Raw genomic sequence first — 21,854 nt, 5'->3', positions numbered from 1 at the left:
GAATCTCATGACCGCGGACCCCACAAAAGAGTACTGCTGTCACGGAGCCTTCATCGCGGACTACGAGATGTGTACCGCGGCCACGTTGCCTCTAGCCTAGTTTACCAACTCTCTGAACCACCTAGTGCGGCCGCATTCAACTTTGCTCGGTCCGCACTAGGCCTTCTTTCCTTAGATTTCTTGGTCTTTGATACTTAAGCAGGTTTCACTCTTTTTTGAGCCGATCTTTGGCATTTCGTCACTTTGTCGATCAAACCTGCAATCAAGCACAACTTGTGAGCCTTTTAGGACTATTTTGTAACAATATATGATCAAAAAGCATAGGCAAGTAGGGGCATAAAACATGTTAAAATCCTAACTTATCATATGGGTAGCCTTGCATTCATTCATGTTGGTGAGAGACCTCTTGTAGTTGATGTTCAGGCCTTGGCCAATTAGTTCGTGAGGTTAGATGTTTCGGAGTCTAGTCGGGTTCTAACTTGTGTGGTATATTGGTCTTTCTTATTTGATCGTATCAGAGAGTGCCAATATGATGATCCTCATTTGCTTGTCATCAAGGACAAGGTTCAGCACGATGATGCAAGAGATGTTACTATTGGAGATGATGGGTTGTTGAGGATGCAGGGCCGGATATGTGTGCCCAATATAGATGAGTACGAGAATTGATTCTTGAGGAGGCCCACAGCTCGCGGTACTCCATTCATCCGGGTGCCGCGAAGATGTACCAGGACGTGAGGCAGCACTATTGGTGGAGGAGAATGAAGAAGAATATACTTAGGTTTGTAGCTCGGTGTCTTAACTGTCAGCAGGTAAAATATAAGCATCAGAGACGGGGTGGATTGCTTCAGAGGATAAAGATCCCAGAGTGGAAGTGGGAGCAGATCACCATGGATTTCATAGTTGGGCTTCCACAGACTTCGAAGAAGTTCGATGCTATTTGGGTGATTGTGGATCGGCTGACCAAGTTCGCTCACTTCATTCCAGTTGGTATTACTTATTCTTCAGAGTGGTTGGCGGATATTTATATCAGAGAGATTGTTCGCCTTCACGGTGTGCCAGTTTCTATCATTTCGGATAGAGGCACGCAGTTTACATCGCAGATTTGGAAAGTTGGGCACTCAGGTTTATTTTAGCACAACATTTCACCCTCAGACGGACGGACAGTCCAAGTGCACTATTCAGATATTGGAGGACATGCTACGCGCTTGTGTCATTAATTTTGGGGGTTTATGGGACCAGTTTCTGCCGCTCGTGGAGTTTGCTTAACATAATAGTTGTCAGTCGAGCATTCAGATGGCTCCATATGAAGCTTTATATGGGAGGCGGTGTAGATCTATGATGGGTTGGTTTGAGCTGGGTGAGGCTAGGCTATTGGGCACTGATTTGGTTAAGGATACTTTGGACAAGGTTAAGTCGATTCAGGACCGGCTTCGCACGACGCAATCTAGGCAAAAGAGTTATGCTGAAAGTAAGGTCCATGTGTCTTACATGGTCGGGGAGAAGGTTCTGCTGAAGGTTTCACCTATAAAAGGTGTTATGAGGTTCGGGAAGAAGGGAAAGTTGAGTCCTCGGTTCATTGGGCCTTTTGAGGTACTTCAGAGGAGTGGGGAGTTGGCTTACAAGCCTGCCTTGCCACTTAGCTTGTCGAGTGTGCACCTAGTATTTCATTTTCTATGCTCCGGAAGTATATCGGCAATCTGTCTCATGTTTTGGATTTCAGCACTATTTAGTTGGATGGTGATTTGACTTATGATGTGGAGCCGGTGGCCATTTTAGATCGATAGGTTCAAAAGTTGAGGCCAAAGGATATAAATTCAGTGAAGGTGCAGTGGAGAGGTCGGCCCGTAGAGGAAGCTACTTGGGAGACTGAGCGGGAGATGCAGAGCAGATATCCATACCTATTTGAGACTCCAGGTACGTTTCTAGACCCATTCGAGGACGAACATCTATTTAAGGGGGTGTAACGACCCGACCGGTCGTTTCAAGAGTTGTAGCCCTATTCCCCCCTTTTTTTGCTCCATTTGTACTCTACAACTATTATATGACTTACCGGGTTGGTTGGTTTGGCTTTGGAGAGATTTCAGAGTGAATTGAGACACTTCTAGCCTGTTTGGCCAAGCTGCAAAAATCAGCTTATTTTGAGAAGTACTTTTTTTTAAAGTGTTTTTCTCAAAAGTACCTTTGGTGAGAAGCAGTTTGTGTTTGGCTAATTAGTTTGAAAAGTACTTCTGAGCAGCAATTAGTGTTTGGACAAGCTTTAAAAAACTGCTTCTAAGTGTATTTTTCTCAAAAGTGCTTCTTAAAAAAATATTTTTGGAGAGAAGCTACTTTTTTCCACTTCTTCAAAACTGCTTCTGCTTCTCCTCAAAAACACTTTTTTTCCTTCCAAAAGCTTGGCCAAACACCTCAATTTTTGGCCAAAAAGAAGCTTGGTCAAACAGGCTATTAGTCTCTTAATTGAAAACTTAAGTTGGAAAAGTTGACCGGATGTTGACTTATATGTAAATAACCTCGGATTTGAAGTTTGATGGTCCTGTTAGCCCCGTTAGGTGATTTTGGACTTAGGAGTGTGTCTGGATTGTGATTTGGAGGTCCGTAGTGGAATTAGGCTTGAAATGGTGAAAGTAGGAATTTTGGAAAGTTTAACCGGGAGTAGAATTTTTAATATCGGGGTCAAATTGGATTTTCAGAAGTTGGAGTAGGTTCGTGGTGTCATTTATGACTTGTGTGCAAAATTTGAGGTCAATCGGACGTGATTTGATAAGTTTCGACGTCATTTGTAGATTTTGGAAATTTCAAAGTTCATTAGGCTTGAATCTGAGTGCAATTCATATTTTTGATATTGTTTTAGGTGATTTGAGGGTTCGACTAAGTTCGTATGATGTTTTGGGACTTGATGGTATGTTTGGTTGAGGTCCCGCGTGGCTCGGGTATGTTTCGGAGTGAGTTTTGAGCGAGTCCAGGCATTTTTTGTACTCTGATTCTGTTCTGGTACATTTGGAACTGCAGGGGCACATTTTGGAGTGCTTAGGCAAAGACTCAAGTGCGGATCTAGGAGGAAAAACGCGGACCGAACAATTCTTCTCGCGGCCGCAGATCAGAGATTCTGCAGGTTCGATGATCTGGTTTCGAAAGCTTATATCTTTTAATCTATAAGAAATTTGGAGATGATACAAAAATAAATGTTGTAGCCTTTTGTGTCTAGTTTCCATAAAGGTAATTCAATCAATATTTGGATATTTGTACAGAAAGTTATGACCAATTTACTAAATCCTAGTAGTGTAGTTTTGCTGAAGTGCAGCGAGCAATTTGGATCACGGCCGCAGGACTTGGGATGTGCGACCGCACCAAAATATGGGCGGTCAGCACATTGGAGGGAAGACCGCGTACTATATAAATGAGGATTAGGGTATTATTTCACATTTGCACTTTGGGAGCTCGGTTTGTGGCGATTTTTCATGGGGTTTTCAAGAAAATCATTGGAGTAAGTGATTCTAACTTGGATTTGGTTAATATATATGTGAATGTATCATTCATTAGTTTCATCATTTAATTAGTATTTTGAGATGGAAATTAAGGAAAAATTGTAGAAACTTCATAAACTATAATTTGGGGATTTAAAAGTCGAGTTGTGATCGGATTTGACTAATTTTGGAATGGTTGAACTCGTGGTCGAATGTGTATTCGAATTTTCTGACTTTTACCCGATTGTGGGATTGAGGCCCGACTTTTGAGTTGACTTTTGACTTAAAGCTTAGTATTTTTTCATGGAATTGATTCCTTTAGCTCGTATTGATTGTATCGAATTGTTTGTGGCTAGATTCGAGGCATTCGGAGACCGATTTGCGAGGCAAAGGTGTGTTGGAGTAGAAATTTACTCGGATTGAAGTAAGTAACAGTTCTAAATCTGGTCCTGAAGGTATGAAATTCCGGATTTTGTGTTATGTGATTATTTTGAAGGTGACGCACATGCTAGGTAACGGGTGTGTAGGCGTGCACCGTGGGAATTATGACTTGGTCCGTTCCGTAAAATTGTAAAGTTGAATAACTTGTTGTTAGCTATATGCTCTCTATGTGTCATAGAAATTTGACCATAATTCATGTTAGAAATAATGTTTAGGCTATGTGTTGGTACTTTTGGGACCCACAAAGGCCGTGTTACCTGTTGAATTACCTATTAAATGCTATTTGTACTCAGTCTATATTTTTACTCGCATATCATATCTCAATCTCTGTTATTCTTATTGATACATCATGTTATTGCTGTTTGGGCTAATTTTCCTGATTTCTGAGAGCCCGAGAGATTAGAGAGATTGATGACTGAGTGAGGCCGAGGGCCTGATTGTGAGGATATTTATGGGATCGGGTTGTACGTCGCAGTATGTTTCATTGATTTATGCCACGATCAGCTTGATATAGTGCTTGGGCTGTAGGAGCCCCTCCGGAGTCTGTACACATCCTAGTGAGCGTAGGTACCTACTAAGTGTCGAGTGTCGAGTGCCGAGTGCTGAGTGACCGTGAGGAATGAGTGGCTGCGAGAAATGAGTAATTGTGAGGTTGGAGTGAAATGGGAGGACTGACTGATTGTTGCCCATGAGAGGCTGTATATGATTTCATTGTTGTTGCACATAGTTGTCATAAATCACTGTTTTGAAGACTTATGAAATATATTTTATCCATTTTTACTTGAGTTTGGCATGTATAAACTGATTTGACTAAATATTTTCACATTTGAAAGCATGTCTATTTTTTTTCTTGTTGAGACTACTGAAATTAAACCACAACTGTGTAGCTCGTCACTATCTTTCAGTTCCTTATTTACTATTGTTACTTACTGAGTTGGTTGTACTCTCACTACACCCTACACTTTGTGTGCAGATCCAGGAGTTTCTAGATGCGGGGGTTGTTGATATTTCACGTAGCTGACCGTTGGAAATATCGCGGTAGCTGCCTGGCATACGCAGTCCTTATTTTCTCCTTCCTTACCTTTTCTTTCATTGTATTTGGATCCAAACTGTTATAGACGTTTCGTTTCTAGAATGGTTACGTATAGATGCTCATGGGCTCAGTGACACCTCGATATTGGGAGCTATTTCCGCACGTGTTTTGGGTTTTACCCATGTTTATGAAAACTTTGCTATTTAAAATTTTTCGATTCATTTTCTGTTAAATATTGGAAGTATTTTGAAAATGTCGGCTTGCCTAGTAACATCGATAGGCGGCATCACGACATATTAGGATTTGGGTCGTGACATTTAAGCAACCATGTCGAAAGATAAAAAAGAGAAGATCAACAATGAGAAACTATCAAGCTTCTGGTAAGAGAGATAAAGCGAGATACAAAAAATGAAATTTTAGGTTGAAGATGAAGGGATTCCACACCTATTGAATAGTAAAACTGAAAGGATGGAGAGTACTCAAAAAGAAAAGAATTAAGGATAAAGAAGAAGATATGTGCAAAATTAATTGCAGCAAGAATACAAACAGATCTTGAGAGCAAGAAGAAGATGGTAGAAATAGAAGGTATACTCTTTGAATTAAAAGTACAAAAAAATAATGAAAAAAGCTAAGTTGTCAGACAGCTGTAATGAAATCAATACACGTAGGGTTTGGGGAAACTTCCGATGACACGTATATAACGAGATACTTGAAAAGACTAAAATGCCCTCAAATAAAAAGTTAATAACTTTAAGCAGTGATGTCGAAAGACTTGCTCTTCTATATTATAGAAAATTTTGAGAGTTAAAACAAAATTACTAAATGACTACCTATACCTTCCCATGCAAGATAACACTAGAAAGCCCTTCTAGCAAAAAAATTCACTCAATAAAGCTATACTAACAAAATATTAGACCCCAACAAAAATTTAAAAAAAGTATTATGACATGCAATTTTAGTGGCTCAACCATTCCTAGAAGCAAAATCAGAAACAAAGAGCAATAATATATCAAATTTGTTAAGCAGAAACAAATATGCCGATTATATACAATTTTTATTACAAGGTGTTGGTGAAATTACAAGTAATTATAGTTGAAAAATTAGATGAAGAAAATAAATAAATATTCTTCAAGCTGCGGCGCGGATATCGCGCTTTTTTTAAGGAGATTCAAGCCCACTGCGGTAGCATCTTTATCGGTCCAGCACTAATACTCTTGACTTGTCCCCTCCAGGATACAACAGCCCGACAACGTCGTATGAGTCAAAGAAACCCTGGAAAAGTTGTTGAGTCCAAAGCCCCACCAAAATGAACACCTTCCTTCAACAAAATAATATTCTTTTTTGTAGATAATAAGTTGGAGAATTAGATTTTTCTCCTTCTCTTAACTCTCTTTTTTACTACACCAATTTACTTTTTTCATGCACACTAATATTTCGCATCTACAATACAAGAAAGTAACACCACTATCTATAGGCATAAAATTTCTTCCATAGAATAATTAACAAAGTAGTGGGATAATAAAATTGTAGAACATGGTTGGTGATTACAGAATTTAACTTTTAGTGGTAGATTATGACATTAGTGGTTTCAAGAGTTACACCAAAATAATGATCACTTTCTTCTCAATTTATAACCACTATCTCACAAGAAATTATGCATTTTAATATTATAACTTTAATATTAAAATGCATTGACACAAACACAAGGCCTTAAAAGTAAATTAGTTAAGCAGTAATTCAAATCTCTTACAAAATATAATAATTGAATTTGAAATAAATAATAGGTTGAATATTCATATTCCAAAATTGACTAAAATAATTTAGTGGAATTACCACTACAAAATTACTAAATGAACGCATAGACGAACAAGATCCTTCAATAATCTAATGGACGCGAAAATTAGACATCATACAAATCACCTTCTTTTATGTGGTATTTAAGTATAAAACATCACTAACAAAATATATAACCACAACAGAAATAAAAATAAAAAGTATTATGACCTACCATTTTAGTGTCTCAACCATTGCAGAAGCAAAATTTGTCAGAAAAAAAATTGCCGGTTATATAGAATTTTTATTACAAGGCCTTGAAATTAGTAAATTAGTTAAGCAGTAATTCAAATCACTTACAAAGTATAATAACTGAATTTGAAATAAATAATAAGTCGAATAATCATATTCCAAAATTGACAAAAATAATATGGTGGAAGAACCACTACAAAATTACTAAATTAATATACTTAACGTCCACTACAAACAACACTAGAAAAATTCACCAACAACAAAAAAAAAAACCTTTCCTAACAAAATATTTGACCCCACCCCACCCCACCCCCACCCCCACCCCAAAAAAAAAACAAGGTACTATATATTATGAGCTACAATTTTAGTGTCTCAACCATTCCTAGGAGCCAAAGCCAATTATAATTAAAAACAAAGAGCAAGAATCAACGAAAATAACATGCTCATTGGAAACCACTTGGATGAATAATAAGCAGTATTTGCAGAGGGATGATAAGGTTGCAAAGTTTCAGGTGGCTTGTTTGTGGGATTACTAGGAAAATGATCAGGATAACCCTTTGTTGGGGCTATTGGAGTCACTAGAGGTGTTGCTGGAGCTGCAATTATAACGTGAAGTTTGAGTCCAGAAGCACAATGACCTGGAATATCACACAAGAAATAATAGTCCCCTGGAGTTGCGAGGATGACTGAATCGCTGCCGGAATTGAAACTGGCAATTAGAGTTTTATTGCTGCATGTGTTGTAGTCGTCGATGTTCACTTGTTTCACATTGTGCAACCGCGGGTCGTAGTTGAAAACTGCATGTTACACAACTCATATGTAAGGTCTTCTGTACGATAAAACACTATCTAAACTAGAGCTGTCAATAGTCAATATGGGTCGGTCTCAAAATTTTTAGCACAACCCTATCAACCAAATCTAAACTGACAGCTCTAATCATAACAAAGAATTTATGTTAACTAAAAAGACTAGATGTCACAAACATGTATAATAAATGTGTTAGACTTTCTAAATTTGGTCATACAATTCAACAATGTATGTATTTGTTTAGTTGCAAAAATCAAAACTCAATAAAAAAAAAATCTACTTAATATGAGTGTCATTTAATCTGACTAGCATCTGCTTTCACATCATTGTCATTTGAAATTACATGTTGGTGCTATATATTCCAACTCCCTCTTTCTCTATATCTCTCTATATTAATTTGAAGTTTTGTTATATAAATTTCCCCTACTCTAATCGCTTCAAAATAATCACGTAGCTATAAGTTATTAATTACTATACTTTCGGAAGATTATGATGCCTAGTTTCTGAATAAAATAACCAGACAAAAAGAATTTTAATTCGACATCTCTATAATAGTCATCCTCTATAATAATATTTTATTTTAACAGTCAAGTTTTCCTTGGATAATTTTTTATGTTATGTTATAATATATATTCTATATAACATCATTTTACTATAACAATCAAAAAATATCGGAACAGATGAGACTGTTATAAAGAGATTTCACCATATTTATAATAATGCTGAAATTGAGGGAGCCAAAAAAGATGATGAAGATCTTACCACGGGTATCGCCAAGTTGAAAGTTCTTAAAAAAAGTCCATGTATCATAATTGTAGTTGAAAGTCCATCCTTTAGAATCACCAACTTGATACACATTTGCCATGGTAGATCCAAAATAGACATCATCACCACCAACAAAACCATCATTGCTTTTAAGAAACCATATGTTAACTTGTATATATAATATCTCAATGCTAATATATACTAAGGAAGAATTAGAGATTTTGTGGAGTTTTATTAGTGCTAATGACTTGAATGAATAAGTCTCTAAGGTACTTTTAAAGGCGTAGCTAGGACTAAAATTTAAGGAAACATGCTTACTACTTTAATTTGGGAAATTTAATTTCCAAGAACTTTAGAAGTTCCAATGAAACTAAAGGTAATAAGTAAACGTATTATTGCCAAAAATCAAATCATACAAGTACTACTTACCATGTTTAATTTGGAACTTTATAGAGGTGCTACGAGGTACGTGTGTAATTAGTGTTTGTCCCCTAAATTTTTGAGAAAAAAATAAAATTTAGTTATTGTAGTTGCCCACAACTAAATGTATTTGGGTCGAATTACTTGAATAAATTCTTTCTTTAAATATTCTTTTCGTTTTTTGGGGAAAGCTTTGAGTTTGGAAATTTTCCTATTATATTCTTTTCTATTAGTAGGAAGGGAATTTCGTAATAATGAAATTGAAACCATTCTTTTCCTGCTACATTTAGGCGCTTAATTAAGCTCTTATTACTTTAATTATTTCCTTAATATTAATTTCTACAAATTGAGAAACCAAAATTTCCAAATAATAAAAATATTTTCCTAGTAAAATATAGTTTTATGGTGCTTATTTAAAGGGGCTTTTGCATCCATTAATTAGTGCATTAATATTCAAGTTCAGCCATGGGTTTCACCAAAAGAACAATAATGCTTCTGTGCTTTATTATGGCTGCTAATTCAGTTGAACTCTCCACGGCTGCTGTGTATGAAGTTGGTGATTCTAAAGGTTGGATAGTAGGCAACGTTGATTATAATGATTGGGCTTCTTCAAAGAATTTTCAAGTTAATGACATCTTGAGTAAGTAGTCCTTTCCTCTATCCTCATGTTGTATATTCTTCGGAGTATTTTTTTACTTATTCACATTCGATGCTTACACTAAACGAATGATAACATGAATGTCTTCAATATTTGCTTTTACATATCTATTAATTAAGGTTATTTACCATATATTAGTTCTGTTTGTATAATGTGTTATACTTCAACAATAACAAATTCAATAGTTTCCCATAAGTGGGGTCTAAAATCATTAAATCAATAAAGAATGTTGATCCAAACAGAAATAAGAAATTATTTCGAATTTACAAAATTCACTATGTGTCCTTAATGAATTTAATCCCTTCATCGTTGTCTAGGGTTGTGAATTAAGTTATCCTAGGATAGAATGGAAGCGACACTTCAAATTACAGAATTTCGGCGAACTCAAATGACGGAACAAATCACACTTGACACTTATGTTTATTTTGGAATAATGCAAAAAAGTGGGGATAATTATCAGAATTTGCAGTGTTTGAAAAATAAGATTAAACATCTGAATTTATAGACAATGAGAGATTGAGATGGAGCGGTGCAATCTAAAAGATACCTTTTCTAATTCACACCCTGAAAATCCAACAAGTTTATTGTATTATTTAATCATAATAAATTTATATAATTTAATGGAAACAACGAGTGTGAGTAAGTTGTTCCACTAATTGACTTAGTCCCTTTTTCCCATGGTAAATTCTTGCAACTACTCCAAAAATAATAATAATAATAATAAAAGACTACAGAAATTTTGCTAAAACTTGTTAATTTCACATGGAAAAGTTGTCAATTTTCTTTATTTTATTTTATTTTATTTTCTATGGACTAATTGAGGGTGTCAATTGAACTTGCAGAATTTAATTACAACAACAAATACCACAATGTGATGCAAGTGAGTAGCCAAGAATATTATTCATGTACAGTTGCATCTCCAATAGCCACTTTAAATACAGGCAAAGACTCTTTTACACTTTCAGCCCCTGGCGATTACTATTATCTTTGCGGGGTTCCTGGCCATTGCCAAATTGGCCAAAAAGTTCATATACAAGTTAGTGGTTCTCAGGCAAAGAATGTCCAAGGAAATGCTTATCTATCTAAAGCAAGTGTTGTTTCATCCCATTCTTTCTTGTGGTTTTCCATCGTCGGCATGCTTGGAATTTGTTTTTTCTAGGTCGAGGCGAAGTCAGAATTTTGAGTTTATGAATTTTGGATCAATATAACATGGCTTCATACCTACTTCTAGATTGTTTAAATTTTTTTTTTTTTGGTGCCAATATTTAGTTGGTGCTTGGCATAGAGGTTTTTTTTTTCGTTTACTTCATTTTGACACCAGCATAGATCGCCAATTGAAAAATGCAATGTTGTTGGTGGTGAGAATTATGTAAACATAAAATTTTAGAGTAATATTATTGTTTTATCATGATTTTAGTCCTTGTATTATATTATTGAACTCAGTGCGATTTCATGGAGAAAAAAAGAAGAAGTGATATTTGTACATTAATAATACAATCCAGCACATATATTTCATCTACATAGCCCAAAAAAAATTGTAACCATGTAACCCAACAAGATATAGCCTAGATACCCGAAACATTGTAATGGGGCTTCACACCTACTTTTAGGTTGTTTATTTAGTTATTTATTTATTTATTTGGTGCTAATATGTAGTTGGTGCTTGCCATAGAGTTTTTTTCTTTTTTCCGTTTCACTTTATTTTGACACCATCATAGAGAGAATCACCAACTGAAAAATGCAATGTTGTTAGTGATGAGAATAATTTAAACACAGACTTTTAGAGTAATACAATTATTTTATCATGATTTTTGTCCTTGTATTATAGTATTGAACTCAGTACGATTTCGTGGGAAAAAAAAAGAGATTTTTTTGGTGTCTCTGTTGAATTTGTGAAATGAAACTGAATTTTGAGACTAAGAAATAATGAGAAGATATCGGGGAAGAAAGAGAATCTTCATTGGATAACAAATAGCTATGTTGTATTCTGCTCAAGCCTTTAGTGAAAATATCAGCCTGTTGATCAGCAGTATTGACATAGACAATGTGGATCAATCCTGATTGGATCTTCTCATGCACAAAATGACACAAAATGCTAATTGATGTCTATATGTTTGGTCCGTTCGTGAAAGAGCGGATAGCAATTTGGATTGCTGATTTGCTATCACAGTAAATAGGAACTAGATTTTGTTGAGCAACCCTAACTCTTTAGACAAACTAGTAAGCCAAACAATCTCAGCCACAATTGAAGTAAGACTTCTATACTCTGCTTCAGTAGAACTTCTGAAAACTGTTGATTGTTTCTTGGACTTCCATGAAATGAGGGAATCACCAAACTTCATTAGATAACCTGTTATTGATCTTTTACTGTTGGGGCAATCTGCCCAATCAACATCACAGAAAGCTGCTAGTGAGCCAGAATAATCAGCTTTCATTAACACCCCCAAGCCAGGATAATTTTTAATATATTTCACAACTCTGAGAGCAGCATCCATATGAGAAGACTTAGGATTGTGCATAAACTGACTCAGTGTTTGAACTATAAATGAGATGTCAGGTCTAGTGATTGTTAAGTACAATAATCTTCCAAGTAATCTTTGGTATGGTCTTGGATCCTCTAATAGAGTATCATCAGTTGTAGAGCCTGTGCGCGTATCAAACTCCAATGTGGTCAACTTGGCATTCAATTCCAAAGGTGAACTCACAGGTTTACAACCTGATAAACCCAAGTTAGCAATCAACTCCAAACTATACTTCCTCTGATGCACCACCAGCTGCCCTGAAGATCTTTTGGTGAATAAGGAATAGTCTAAGTGGCTTTGTTGAAATCCTGATGCAAGTAGTGTTGCAGTGAGTTTGATATTCCATTGTTGAGATGCTTGCTTAAGTCCATGGAGTAATTTATGCAATTTGCGTACCAGTGACCTGTTGTTACAGCCTACAAAGCCAGGTGGAATACATATGAATACTTCTTCAGTTAAATCACCTTGTAGAAAAGCATTGTACACATCCATTTGATGGATGGTCCGATGCTTGGCAGCAGCTAAGGCAATTACACTTCTGACTGTCACCATCTTCACTACTGGTGAAAAGGTTTCCCGGTAATCCAACCCTTCCTTCTGATTATATCCTTTGGCTACAAGTCGTGCCTTAAACCTCTCAACCTCTCCAGTTGCCTTGTACTTGATTTCGTATACCCATTTGCACCCTATAGCTCTTTTCCTGGAGGTAATGGTACTATCTCCCAAGTTTTGTTATCCTCCAGTGCCTTTATGTTTGCCTGCATAGACTCAATCCAGCTCTTACCCTTTGCAGCCTCATAGTAACTATTGGGTTCCTGTTCTAAAGAAATTTGAGATAAGTAACGTTGATACTTGGGTGACAATTGATTATAGCCTATGACAGTAGCTATTGGATATCTGCAACTGTTACTTTGTATAGCTTTGTCAACTCTTACATAATCCTTGAGCCAGATGGGAGGTCTAGAAGTTCTGCTTGACTTTCTAGCACCCTCAATAGGTGGTACACTCAATTCTGGAACTGTAGTTAGCACAGAAATTGAAGGATTTGATACTCGAGGAATTGGAGTGGATATTGGAGGAGTTGGAGCAGTCTCTAGGTACCCCTAATCTGAGTTGAGCACTGGTTAATTCTCTGAAGTAGGGATAATGGATGAATCAGCAGCAGGAGCTAACGTATGAGGAGGATAACACTCATGATTTGCATTACTATGATCATGGAGTGTTCTTATATTCAAATCATCTAGAAAGGATTGGTCAGTTCCCTACTTTGGATTCTGGAAAGGGAATGAATCTTCAAAGAAAGTTACATCTCTGCCAATAAAGAATATATTGTGCTCAAGGTCAAGAAGCTTGTATCCTTTCTGGAGTGCTGCATACCCCAATAGCACACACTTCACAGCTCGATGCCCAAACTTGTCAATTTTAGGCAATAATGAAGCAAAGTACAAACATCCTATGATTCTCAAATGAGATAGAAAAGGCTATTTGTGATACAACAATTCAAAAGGTAATTTATTACCAAGGACAGTGGATGGCACTCTATTGATGAGAAACACAGCTGTCTCAATGCAATCTCCCCAAAATCTAGCTGGTAGATGACCTTGAAATCTGATAGCCCTTGTAAACTCTAAAATGTATTTGTGTCTTCTTTCTACCACCCCATTCTACTGAGGTGTGTAAGGGCATGAACTTTAATGTAAGATCCCATGTAGCTGAAACAATTCTCTACAGCGAGTATTAAAAAATTCACTCCCATTATCTGACCTGAACATCTTGACAGACTTGCCAAATTGAGTTTTAACCATAGCAAGAAAATTCTTAAGAATGAAAACTACATCAGATTTCAGTCTTAACAGAAAATTCCAAGTCCATCTAGTGTAATCATCCACTAATGTAAGAAAAAGCTTTATTCCATTATAGGTAGCAACTTTATGAGGTCCCTAAACATCCTTATAAATTATTTTAAAAGCTTCAATACTTCTAGTAGTACTTACTGAAAAAGGCATTCTAGTTTGCCTTGCCAAAGGGCAAATCTCACATCTATGGGCATTATTAAAATCTAAACTGTTTCTGAAACATTATAGTTTCCTAAGAACTGGTAGAGGTACATGACCCATTCTATTGTGCCAGATATCTGGATCTCCTTGCTTCAAAGATGTAAAAATGCATTCTTTTGTGTGACTACACTGGTATCATGGTGTATAGCCCATCTTCTTCCTTACCAATCTCCTTCACCCTCCTAGACAAAAGATCCTGAAAGACACAAAATGTAGGAAAGAAGGAAGCAAAGCGGTTTAGGTCTTTTGTCACTTTGGAGACAAACAAAAGATTGAACTTGAAGGCAGGAACACATAAGACATTCTTAATAATGTCACCTCCTGACAATTGACAATCCCCTATATTGGTAATTTTGGCAGAATCCCCTGTTGGCAGTTGAACCTGGTCTACATTTTCTGTTTGTGTTTCATGGTGCAACAAATCTTTATTTCCTATCATATGGTTTAGCTCATGTATCCACAATCCACTTAGAAATGCTAATGTTATTGTAAAGGAAAGTACATGCCGTTGCTGCCATAGTACCACTAGATTCACCAATTGAGCTTTTGTTTAATAGTTGCAAAATCTGATAGTATTGTTCATTTGTGAACATGTGTGTTGGAACTCCTTTGTTTGCTTCTTGTGAGACATTGCTTTCTATTTGTGCTACAACATTAGCTCTTGTCTTAGGTTTAAAATCAGATGGATAGCCAACTATTTTATAGCAATTCTCCTTCGAATGGTCTGGTTTGTTACAGAACTGACACTACATCAACCTATAGCAGCTTGCTTTTGTGTGCCCCTTGTACTGACAAAATTCACAGGCCTATTCCCCGATTGTGAAGTAAACATGGCAGTAGGCTCAACTTGTCCTGTATGAGTATTGAAGTGGTTACTCGAAATTAATCTTCTGCTTTCATCTTAAACTATCATAGTATATACTTGGCTAATGGAAGGGACATTAGGCATCATAAAAATCTAACTTCTGGCTTGCTCAAAACTATCATTCAACCCCATTAAGAATTGCAGTAACCTCTGAAATTCTCTGTTCAACATAATCCTTAACAGGAGGTGGTGGTAATATTCCATCATGCTCTGCCCATAGGTCTATTAGCTTTGTAAAATAGACTGAAATAGATGATATCCCATGTGTTAAAATAAAAATTTCTTTGTCCAAATAGTAAAGCCTCGAAGCATTTACTTTGTCAAATCATTTCTTAAGTCGTGCCCAAACAGTTTGAGCATTTTCTAAGAACAAAACACCAGTAAGGAGATGTGAATTAACATTGCTCATCAGCCACGAAGTAACGATAGCGTTGCAACGATCCTACTGATGAGCTAATCCGTGTCCAAAATCACCTTTTGAGGTGGTACCGTCTACCAAACATAATTTGTTCTTTCCTAAGAGAGCTACTTTCATAGCTTGACTCCATAACATGTAGTTTTCCATTCCAGTTAACAATAAGCCAATTGACAACGAACCTGATCCATCAGATGGATGCAAGCAGAGTGGATGATTGTGGTCGAGAATAGGTCCGATCGGTGTCGCATTGGTGCTATCACATGAATTATCATCAATCACCATGAATATTGTAGAAATTCACTCGTAATTACTCAATTGAAGAAGAATTAGGGTTCCGATCGCGAAATCCTCGTTTCTGATTTTAACAGAGATTGAAAAAAAAGGAGAAAATTTGAGCTGATTCTCTTGATTTACTTCGTCTCAGCAAAGAAATCCCTAGAATCAATCGATAATCTGCTTTGATACCATGTTGAATTTGTGAAATGAAACTGAATTTTGAGACTAAGAAATGAGGAGAAGAAATTGGGGAAGAAAGAGAATCTTCATTTTCAATTAATTGCCTCTGTATAGTAGCAACGACCTCTTATCTACAGATACAGTTGGACCAACTAATTACTAATTATACATAGCTAAACTATGATTAAACTAAACTATAGTAATCTTAAGTTACTTCACTAACTACTTCATTTATATTATTGTTATTACTCTCCACAGTCTTATATTATATTCCACATCATACTTATATGTGGCCCTTGATTACTTGACAAGTAGATTCATGGGTCCCATTTATTTACTTTGAAGATAAAATAAAAAAGGGCAATTTAAAAATTATTTAATATGCTTAATTAAGGACAAAATCAACTTACCATAGCTCAATGTCTCAAAAATCGAGTTAGAAATCTTAATTTCGCGAAATGCTGATCCTATATTGTGTCAATGGTTTATTACAAACTAGTAAATTTACTCGCGCTTCGCGCGATTAATAAAAGATTTAAATAATTTTTTTAATACCTGTATATTAAAATTATATTAGTCATAAAATCTAATGTATTAGAGTTCAAGTTTTAATCAATTTTATATTTACATATGATTTTATATTTTTCCAGTTTTTTCTTATTGAGTTTTATTGTGAGATAGCTGATCCTTTTTCTTAATAACGTAAACGTATATATGTGATGCGACACCTATTTCTCATCTTTTACCTTTTAATCTTTTCTTCTTATCTTCTCCCTTACTTTCCTAACCATTTAATTTCCAGAAAAAATTGTCAAATATGAAAATACAAACTCAAATATAAATTACAGAAAATAGTCCAAAAAAGTTGACCTACTGATATTGTCGAGTCTCGACATATTTAATCTAGCATGAAAACATTAAAAAATCTTGCATTGTTGACTCACTCATCAGAGGCGTACGTAGTGTTATAGTAATGGGTTCATTTGAACCTAATATTTTTGACGCATAGTATAAATTTGGTGTAACAAATTATTGAAATTATAACACATAGTGGGTCTGAATCCATAACTTTTAAAATATAATAGGTTCATTACTAATAATTTTAAAGGTTGAATCCATAAAATTTAAATCCTAAATGTCTCTGTCCTCGTAATATCTAGTACTTCCGAAGTAGTGTTCTTTTTTGTGCTAAAAAATACACAATGTCAAACAGTTAAAGAATACAAATAAAAATTCAAATTAACAAATAGGCTTCTGCTATGAAAATTAAAGCCTCACCTGTATTGGCTTTGACGAATTGCCTCATGTCCAAGCTATGTGGATTGGTTTAAAATGAAAGTGGAAAACGTGATAAAATTGTGAGTAATTAAAAAGAAGATGACATTGGTGAATATAACGAATAAACTTTAAATGAAGAATTGTTTGAGGGAACTGCTAGTGGTGAAAAAAAGATAGAGAAGTTGAGGAGGAGAAATTTTATTACCGTACCCCCCCCCCCCCCCCCCCGCTTTCTTTCCTTATTTTTCTTCTTTTCTTTCTCTCCGGTTTCTGTTCCTTTCTCTCCTTTATCTTTTTTTCTTTGTGCAAATTGGCACTCCGCTCCTCTTTCCATTTGATCGACCAAAGTACTCCATTCTTCCAGATTTTCTGTAAATTCGCAGACTTATTTTCTTTGCCTTGCTATACAATGTTCTTACATTTTAAAATGGTCACCGTACTTTTTATATAAATTTAATGAAGAAACTGTAATATGTTTTTATTTTTCAACACCACTAACAACATGTGCCATCATAGAATTATTCCTCAACAAGTGAGTTGGATGGTGAAGAAAATACTCAAGTCTCGGGAGTCACTAGAGCATGCAGAACAAATGGTACAAGGAAGAAAGAGCATAATAAAGGGAATATATATGAATATGATGGAAGATTTGCCAAGAGTATCATGGAAGAACATTATGTGTACAAATATAGCTCGACCAAAAGCTATTTTCATTACTTGGCTACAGCTACAAGATAGACTTCTCACTGCAAAAAGATTACAAAAATGGGGACAACCGGTTGATATCACATGTCATTTGTGCAAAAAAGAAGAGGAGATAAGGGAACATCTATTTGCTGAATGTGAATTTAGCAACAGACTATGAAGCACTCTTATGAGTTGGATAAAAAATGGTTGGCAAAAGGTGAAGACATGGAGACAAATGCAAGATTGGATAAAACAGAAGATGAAAGAAAAGACAAAGCAAGCGAGGCTAATGAAGTTGATATATGCAGAGTTTGATGGATAGAAAAAAATGCCAGAATCTTCATGAAGAAGGAGAAATCCGGAGAATTACTTGCTAGAGATGTTGCCTATATTTGTTATGTACGAACAGATGAAGGGCTACATGAATTGATGGAGAATAGATTTCCAAACTAGCAATATGATAGTAGTATATAGGGGTATCTCAATGAAATAGAGGTAGGAATTATGTACATGGGGCTGAGTTATATAGGCTAGTTTTGTAAATACGACACTTGGTAATTAATGAAAATGATAGTTACCAAAAGAAAAAAGACCAAGAATTTAATATTTTTATATATAAAAGAAAAACCAAGCACATGTAGTAGGTGAATAAAATCTTCACTCTCAATATTTCAATCCCTGCCAAAGCTCTTAGGATTTGACCACGTGTACGAGCCAGGGAGGCTTCTTGTTCTCCTTGGTAGATGTGCTTCTCAAGAAATATGTTGTAGTTCCTCTCCTTACCGCCATAAACCGAGAATACAAGAAACTGAAAAAGTTATATATGGTGTTCTAAGGTATTATCGAAAGCATCAAATATCAAATATTGTCACATTTACAAAAACACATGTATGCAAAGTTCAAATATCAAGCAACACAGAATAATAAAAAATACTATCATATACTATTCCCATTTAAGGAAACAAAGATATGTTAAAAAAAAATTAACATCTCCGTATCCAACCTAATGAATCAAAAGAACAATCCATCAAATTAAACAATCACATCTTTATTTTAGGGAGGGAAAGAGAAAGCCTATACTCAATAAAGCCTTATAGACCTTCCCATTACCTACTTTAAATTTTGTTTGAGGGTACACAGTATAAAGCTTTATGAGTTGGATTTTACTCACTGCTGTATGTCCTTTGAAAGTAGGAGTTACTTTTATTAATTGTTGCAATCTTTATAAATCCTTTAAGTTACAACTGTTGCAGCCGTTTTTAGATGAATACGACTGGTGAGTTTTTAATTATCATATATTAGGAGAACATAAATACAATAGCAGTTACGTTTATTAATTGTTGCAACCATTATGCATCCTTTAAAATTGCAATCGTGCTAATTTACTAAATCAGAAACAAAAGAAAATGGCAAAGATCTGGGAAAAAAGATAAATTGAAGCGTCAATTTTGGCATAGCATTAATGGTGATAAAAATTCTCTTTTAATGAAATCAACTTCCCAAATATTCAACTGATGAATAAATAGAAAGTGGGGGGACTATCTGTATTGGAAAAAATTGTATTTAAATATAAAGGTGATGTGTCGAATACGTGTCGAAACACGTAGACTGGTCAAATGATCAAAGAATTACAACTAGCCAAGAGGCACGAGCTGCAACAGATACGAGCAAATGACAGAGGAAGAGGCATGAGCACGAATACAAATAACCCAGCACCTGTACCTATCTAAGTCATTTATGTCTGAGAATCAAAAGGAATGAATCTGACAATAGAAAAGAGTGCAGATACGGCATTTAATAGGCATTAAATGTAGAATACGTTAGAGAATTTGTATTGAATATAATGATTATGTAACATAGCATTTAATGTCTTTAATTACTCATAATAGCCTCATTACGATTTGGGCAAAACGTATATCTCCAAGATATCTATAAAAGGGAGATATCTGATCAATTGTGAGGACACGAAATACTATTGGTATAAACTTTGGTTTACTTGTTTTTCTCTTGATTACTCTCTTGCTACCTAAATTACTTCCTTTTATACACTCTTTTGATTATCAGTAACCCGTGTTCTTCTAAATTCTAGCTTTGACTAAAAATTTATTTTTGGTTTAAACAAATTGGTTCCGTTACCGGGAATCTGATAATCTATTTTCTTTTCGCTTAACTTTCCTTGTTGCATCAACTATGTCGAACAACAATGACAACATTCAAGGAAACCAAGAAAACCAAATAAACCAACAACTTCAGAGAGACCCTCAGGATAATAACGCACTGATTATTTCTCCACAAGGCTCTCCTCGGCGATCTCGTGAAGGCACTCCTAAGGGATCTCATACTGATGGACAGGCTCAATTCGAAAATGTTGAAGCTATGGATGAGGCTTTGCAAAAACTTATTACCGCACAGGTCAATAAAGCCGTTCAGGCCTTGGTTAGCCAGTTACCTGCTGCACCACCCACACCTTCTCCAAATAACAACATTCTGGAGAACCCTTGTTCCGGGCTTGTTAATTCAGGCAGCGGTGGAACCCCTAGTGAATCGCAGGATGAAGAATCAGGTAATTTAGTTAGTTCAAATTTACAAAACTTAGTACTAACCTTGCAGAAACAGCTCAAGGAGCAAAGTGAGCGCATAGAGCAAATACCCAGGGTGCCGCCCATAATCAAAATAGTAGATATGGATAGATATTCACAACAACCCTGGAAGCCTAGTGCTGCTCCACTCCCAATTCCAAAAAAGTTCAAAATGCCTGATATTCCAAAATATGATGGAACAACAGACCCACGAGATCACGTGACTGCATTCACAACGGGTGTAAAAGGCAACGATTTGACTAAGCAGGAGATTGAATCAATATTAGTCAAAAAATTTGGTGAAACGCTCACCAAAGGAGCGCTAACATGGTATTCTCTTTTATCCGAACTTTTTATAAATTGTTTTGCTGAGCTTGCAGATTCTTTCATCAAAGTACACTCGAGAGCTCAAAAAGTAGAGAAAAGAATGGAGGATATTTTCAAAATTAAGCAAGGGGGCTGAGAACTACTTAGAGAATTCGTGGACAGATTTCAACAAGAAAGAATAACATTGCCGTGTGTACCTGACAACTGGGCAGCTATAGCTTTCACAAGTAATTTGAATGAAAAAAGCTCGGAAGCTACAAGGAGGCTCAAGGAAAGCCTTCGAGAATTCCCAGCTACAACGTGGAATGATGTTTATAACAGGTATAGCACGAAGCTGAGGATTGAGTAAGATACTGTTCCACGATTTCAAAAAGAAGAAAAGGTAAGTTCGAGACGTACGGAAACCGAAAAAGGATCCGGTAAAAACAGGTACGAGCCTTACATGGGACCTGCGGGAAAGGATTCATGGTCAAAGCAGGATAATCAAAGGTACGATCACAGATTAAGAAACAAAGAATCAGGTTCTTCATCAAGATTCAGGAACGAGCGAAATAACTATGACTCATGAGATGATGATGATAGAAATTTAAAAGCGAGATTTGGTGGTTACAACTTCAACATCAGCACCTCCAAGCTCGTAGCCGTTTTGAGAAGCATGAGAGAAAAGGTTTGATGGCCAAAAGAAATGAGATCGAACCCAAACAGGCGCAACCCTGACCATTGGTGCGAGTTTCATAATCACTACGGACATAAAACAGCAGATTGCAGATTTTTACAAAGTGAAGTTGATCATTTATTAAAACAAGGATATCTTATTGAATTGTTCAGTGAGAAAGGAAAGCAGGCTTACATGAAGAACAAGCAGGAGCCTCCAAAACCACCTTCTCCCAAATGAACTGTCAACGTTATAAGTGGGGGTGAAGACGTCAATGGTATATCATATACTGCAGCTAACAAAATTTCCAAAGTAACAATTACCCAAGGGAAACGGGTGCGGCATGTTTTAGAGGAAGACAACATTATATTCAATGACGCAGATGCAGATGGCGTAT

General features: G+C 35.9%; 3 protein-coding genes across 3 annotated transcripts; 1 reads left to right on the top strand and 2 right to left on the bottom strand.

The window, feature by feature from the left end:
• Positions 1 to 7,368: 7,368 nt before the first annotated feature.
• LOC107822730 (mavicyanin-like) lies at positions 7,369 to 8,635 on the bottom strand. The gene is made up of 2 exons (XM_016649297.1): positions 8,533 to 8,635; positions 7,369 to 7,760 (listed from the first exon to the last, which is right to left on the bottom strand). The coding sequence occupies exons 1-2, from the start codon at positions 8,633 to 8,635 to the stop codon at positions 7,369 to 7,371; spliced, it is 495 nt and encodes a 164-aa protein (XP_016504783.1).
• Positions 8,636 to 9,420: 785 nt separating this feature from the next.
• LOC107822729 (mavicyanin-like) lies at positions 9,421 to 10,772 on the top strand. The gene is made up of 2 exons (XM_016649296.1): positions 9,421 to 9,595; positions 10,456 to 10,772. Exons 1-2 carry the CDS (start codon positions 9,421 to 9,423, stop codon positions 10,770 to 10,772), a joined length of 492 nt encoding a protein of 163 aa, XP_016504782.1.
• Positions 10,773 to 12,821: 2,049 nt separating this feature from the next.
• Positions 12,822 to 14,631, bottom strand: LOC142176278 (uncharacterized). Its single transcript, XM_075243409.1, has 3 exons — positions 14,358 to 14,631; positions 13,865 to 14,023; positions 12,822 to 13,153 (listed from the first exon to the last, which is right to left on the bottom strand). The coding sequence occupies exons 1-3, from the start codon at positions 14,629 to 14,631 to the stop codon at positions 12,822 to 12,824; spliced, it is 765 nt and encodes a 254-aa protein (XP_075099510.1).
• Positions 14,632 to 21,854: the final 7,223 nt, after the last annotated feature.

Source organism: Nicotiana tabacum, chromosome 22, assembly GCF_000715075.1.
Source record: "Nicotiana tabacum cultivar K326 chromosome 22, ASM71507v2, whole genome shotgun sequence".
In the NCBI taxonomy this organism is placed as follows: domain Eukaryota; kingdom Viridiplantae; phylum Streptophyta; class Magnoliopsida; order Solanales; family Solanaceae; genus Nicotiana; species Nicotiana tabacum.
Note: the sequence above shows the minus strand (reverse complement) of the source record. Positions and strands in the feature narration are given on the sequence as shown.

Excerpts from the sequence above, each read along its gene's own strand:
- LOC107822729 (XM_016649296.1), top strand. The coding sequence starts at position 9,421 with ATGGGTTTCACCAAAAGAACAATAATGCTTCTGTGCTTTATTATGGCT. Across the intron at positions 9,596-10,455 it reads TCAAGTTAATGACATCTTGA|AATTTAATTACAACAACAAA; the intron begins GTAAGTAGTCCT and ends TTGAACTTGCAG.
- LOC142176278 (XM_075243409.1), bottom strand. The coding sequence starts at position 14,631 with ATGATAGGAAATAAAGATTTGTTGCACCATGAAACACAAACAGAAAAT. Across the intron at positions 14,024-14,357 it reads TAGGAGGGTGAAGGAGATTG|TGGATGATTACACTAGATGG; the intron begins GTAAGGAAGAAG and ends TTCTTACATTAG. Across the intron at positions 13,154-13,864 it reads TGAATTTTTTAATACTCGCT|TTCCAGAATTGAGTGTACCA; the intron begins GTAGAGAATTGT and ends TGCTAACTACAG.
- LOC107822730 (XM_016649297.1), bottom strand. The coding sequence starts at position 8,635 with ATGGCAAATGTGTATCAAGTTGGTGATTCTAAAGGATGGACTTTCAAC. Across the intron at positions 7,761-8,532 it reads TCAACTTGGCGATACCCGTG|TTTTCAACTACGACCCGCGG; the intron begins GTAAGATCTTCA and ends TGTAACATGCAG.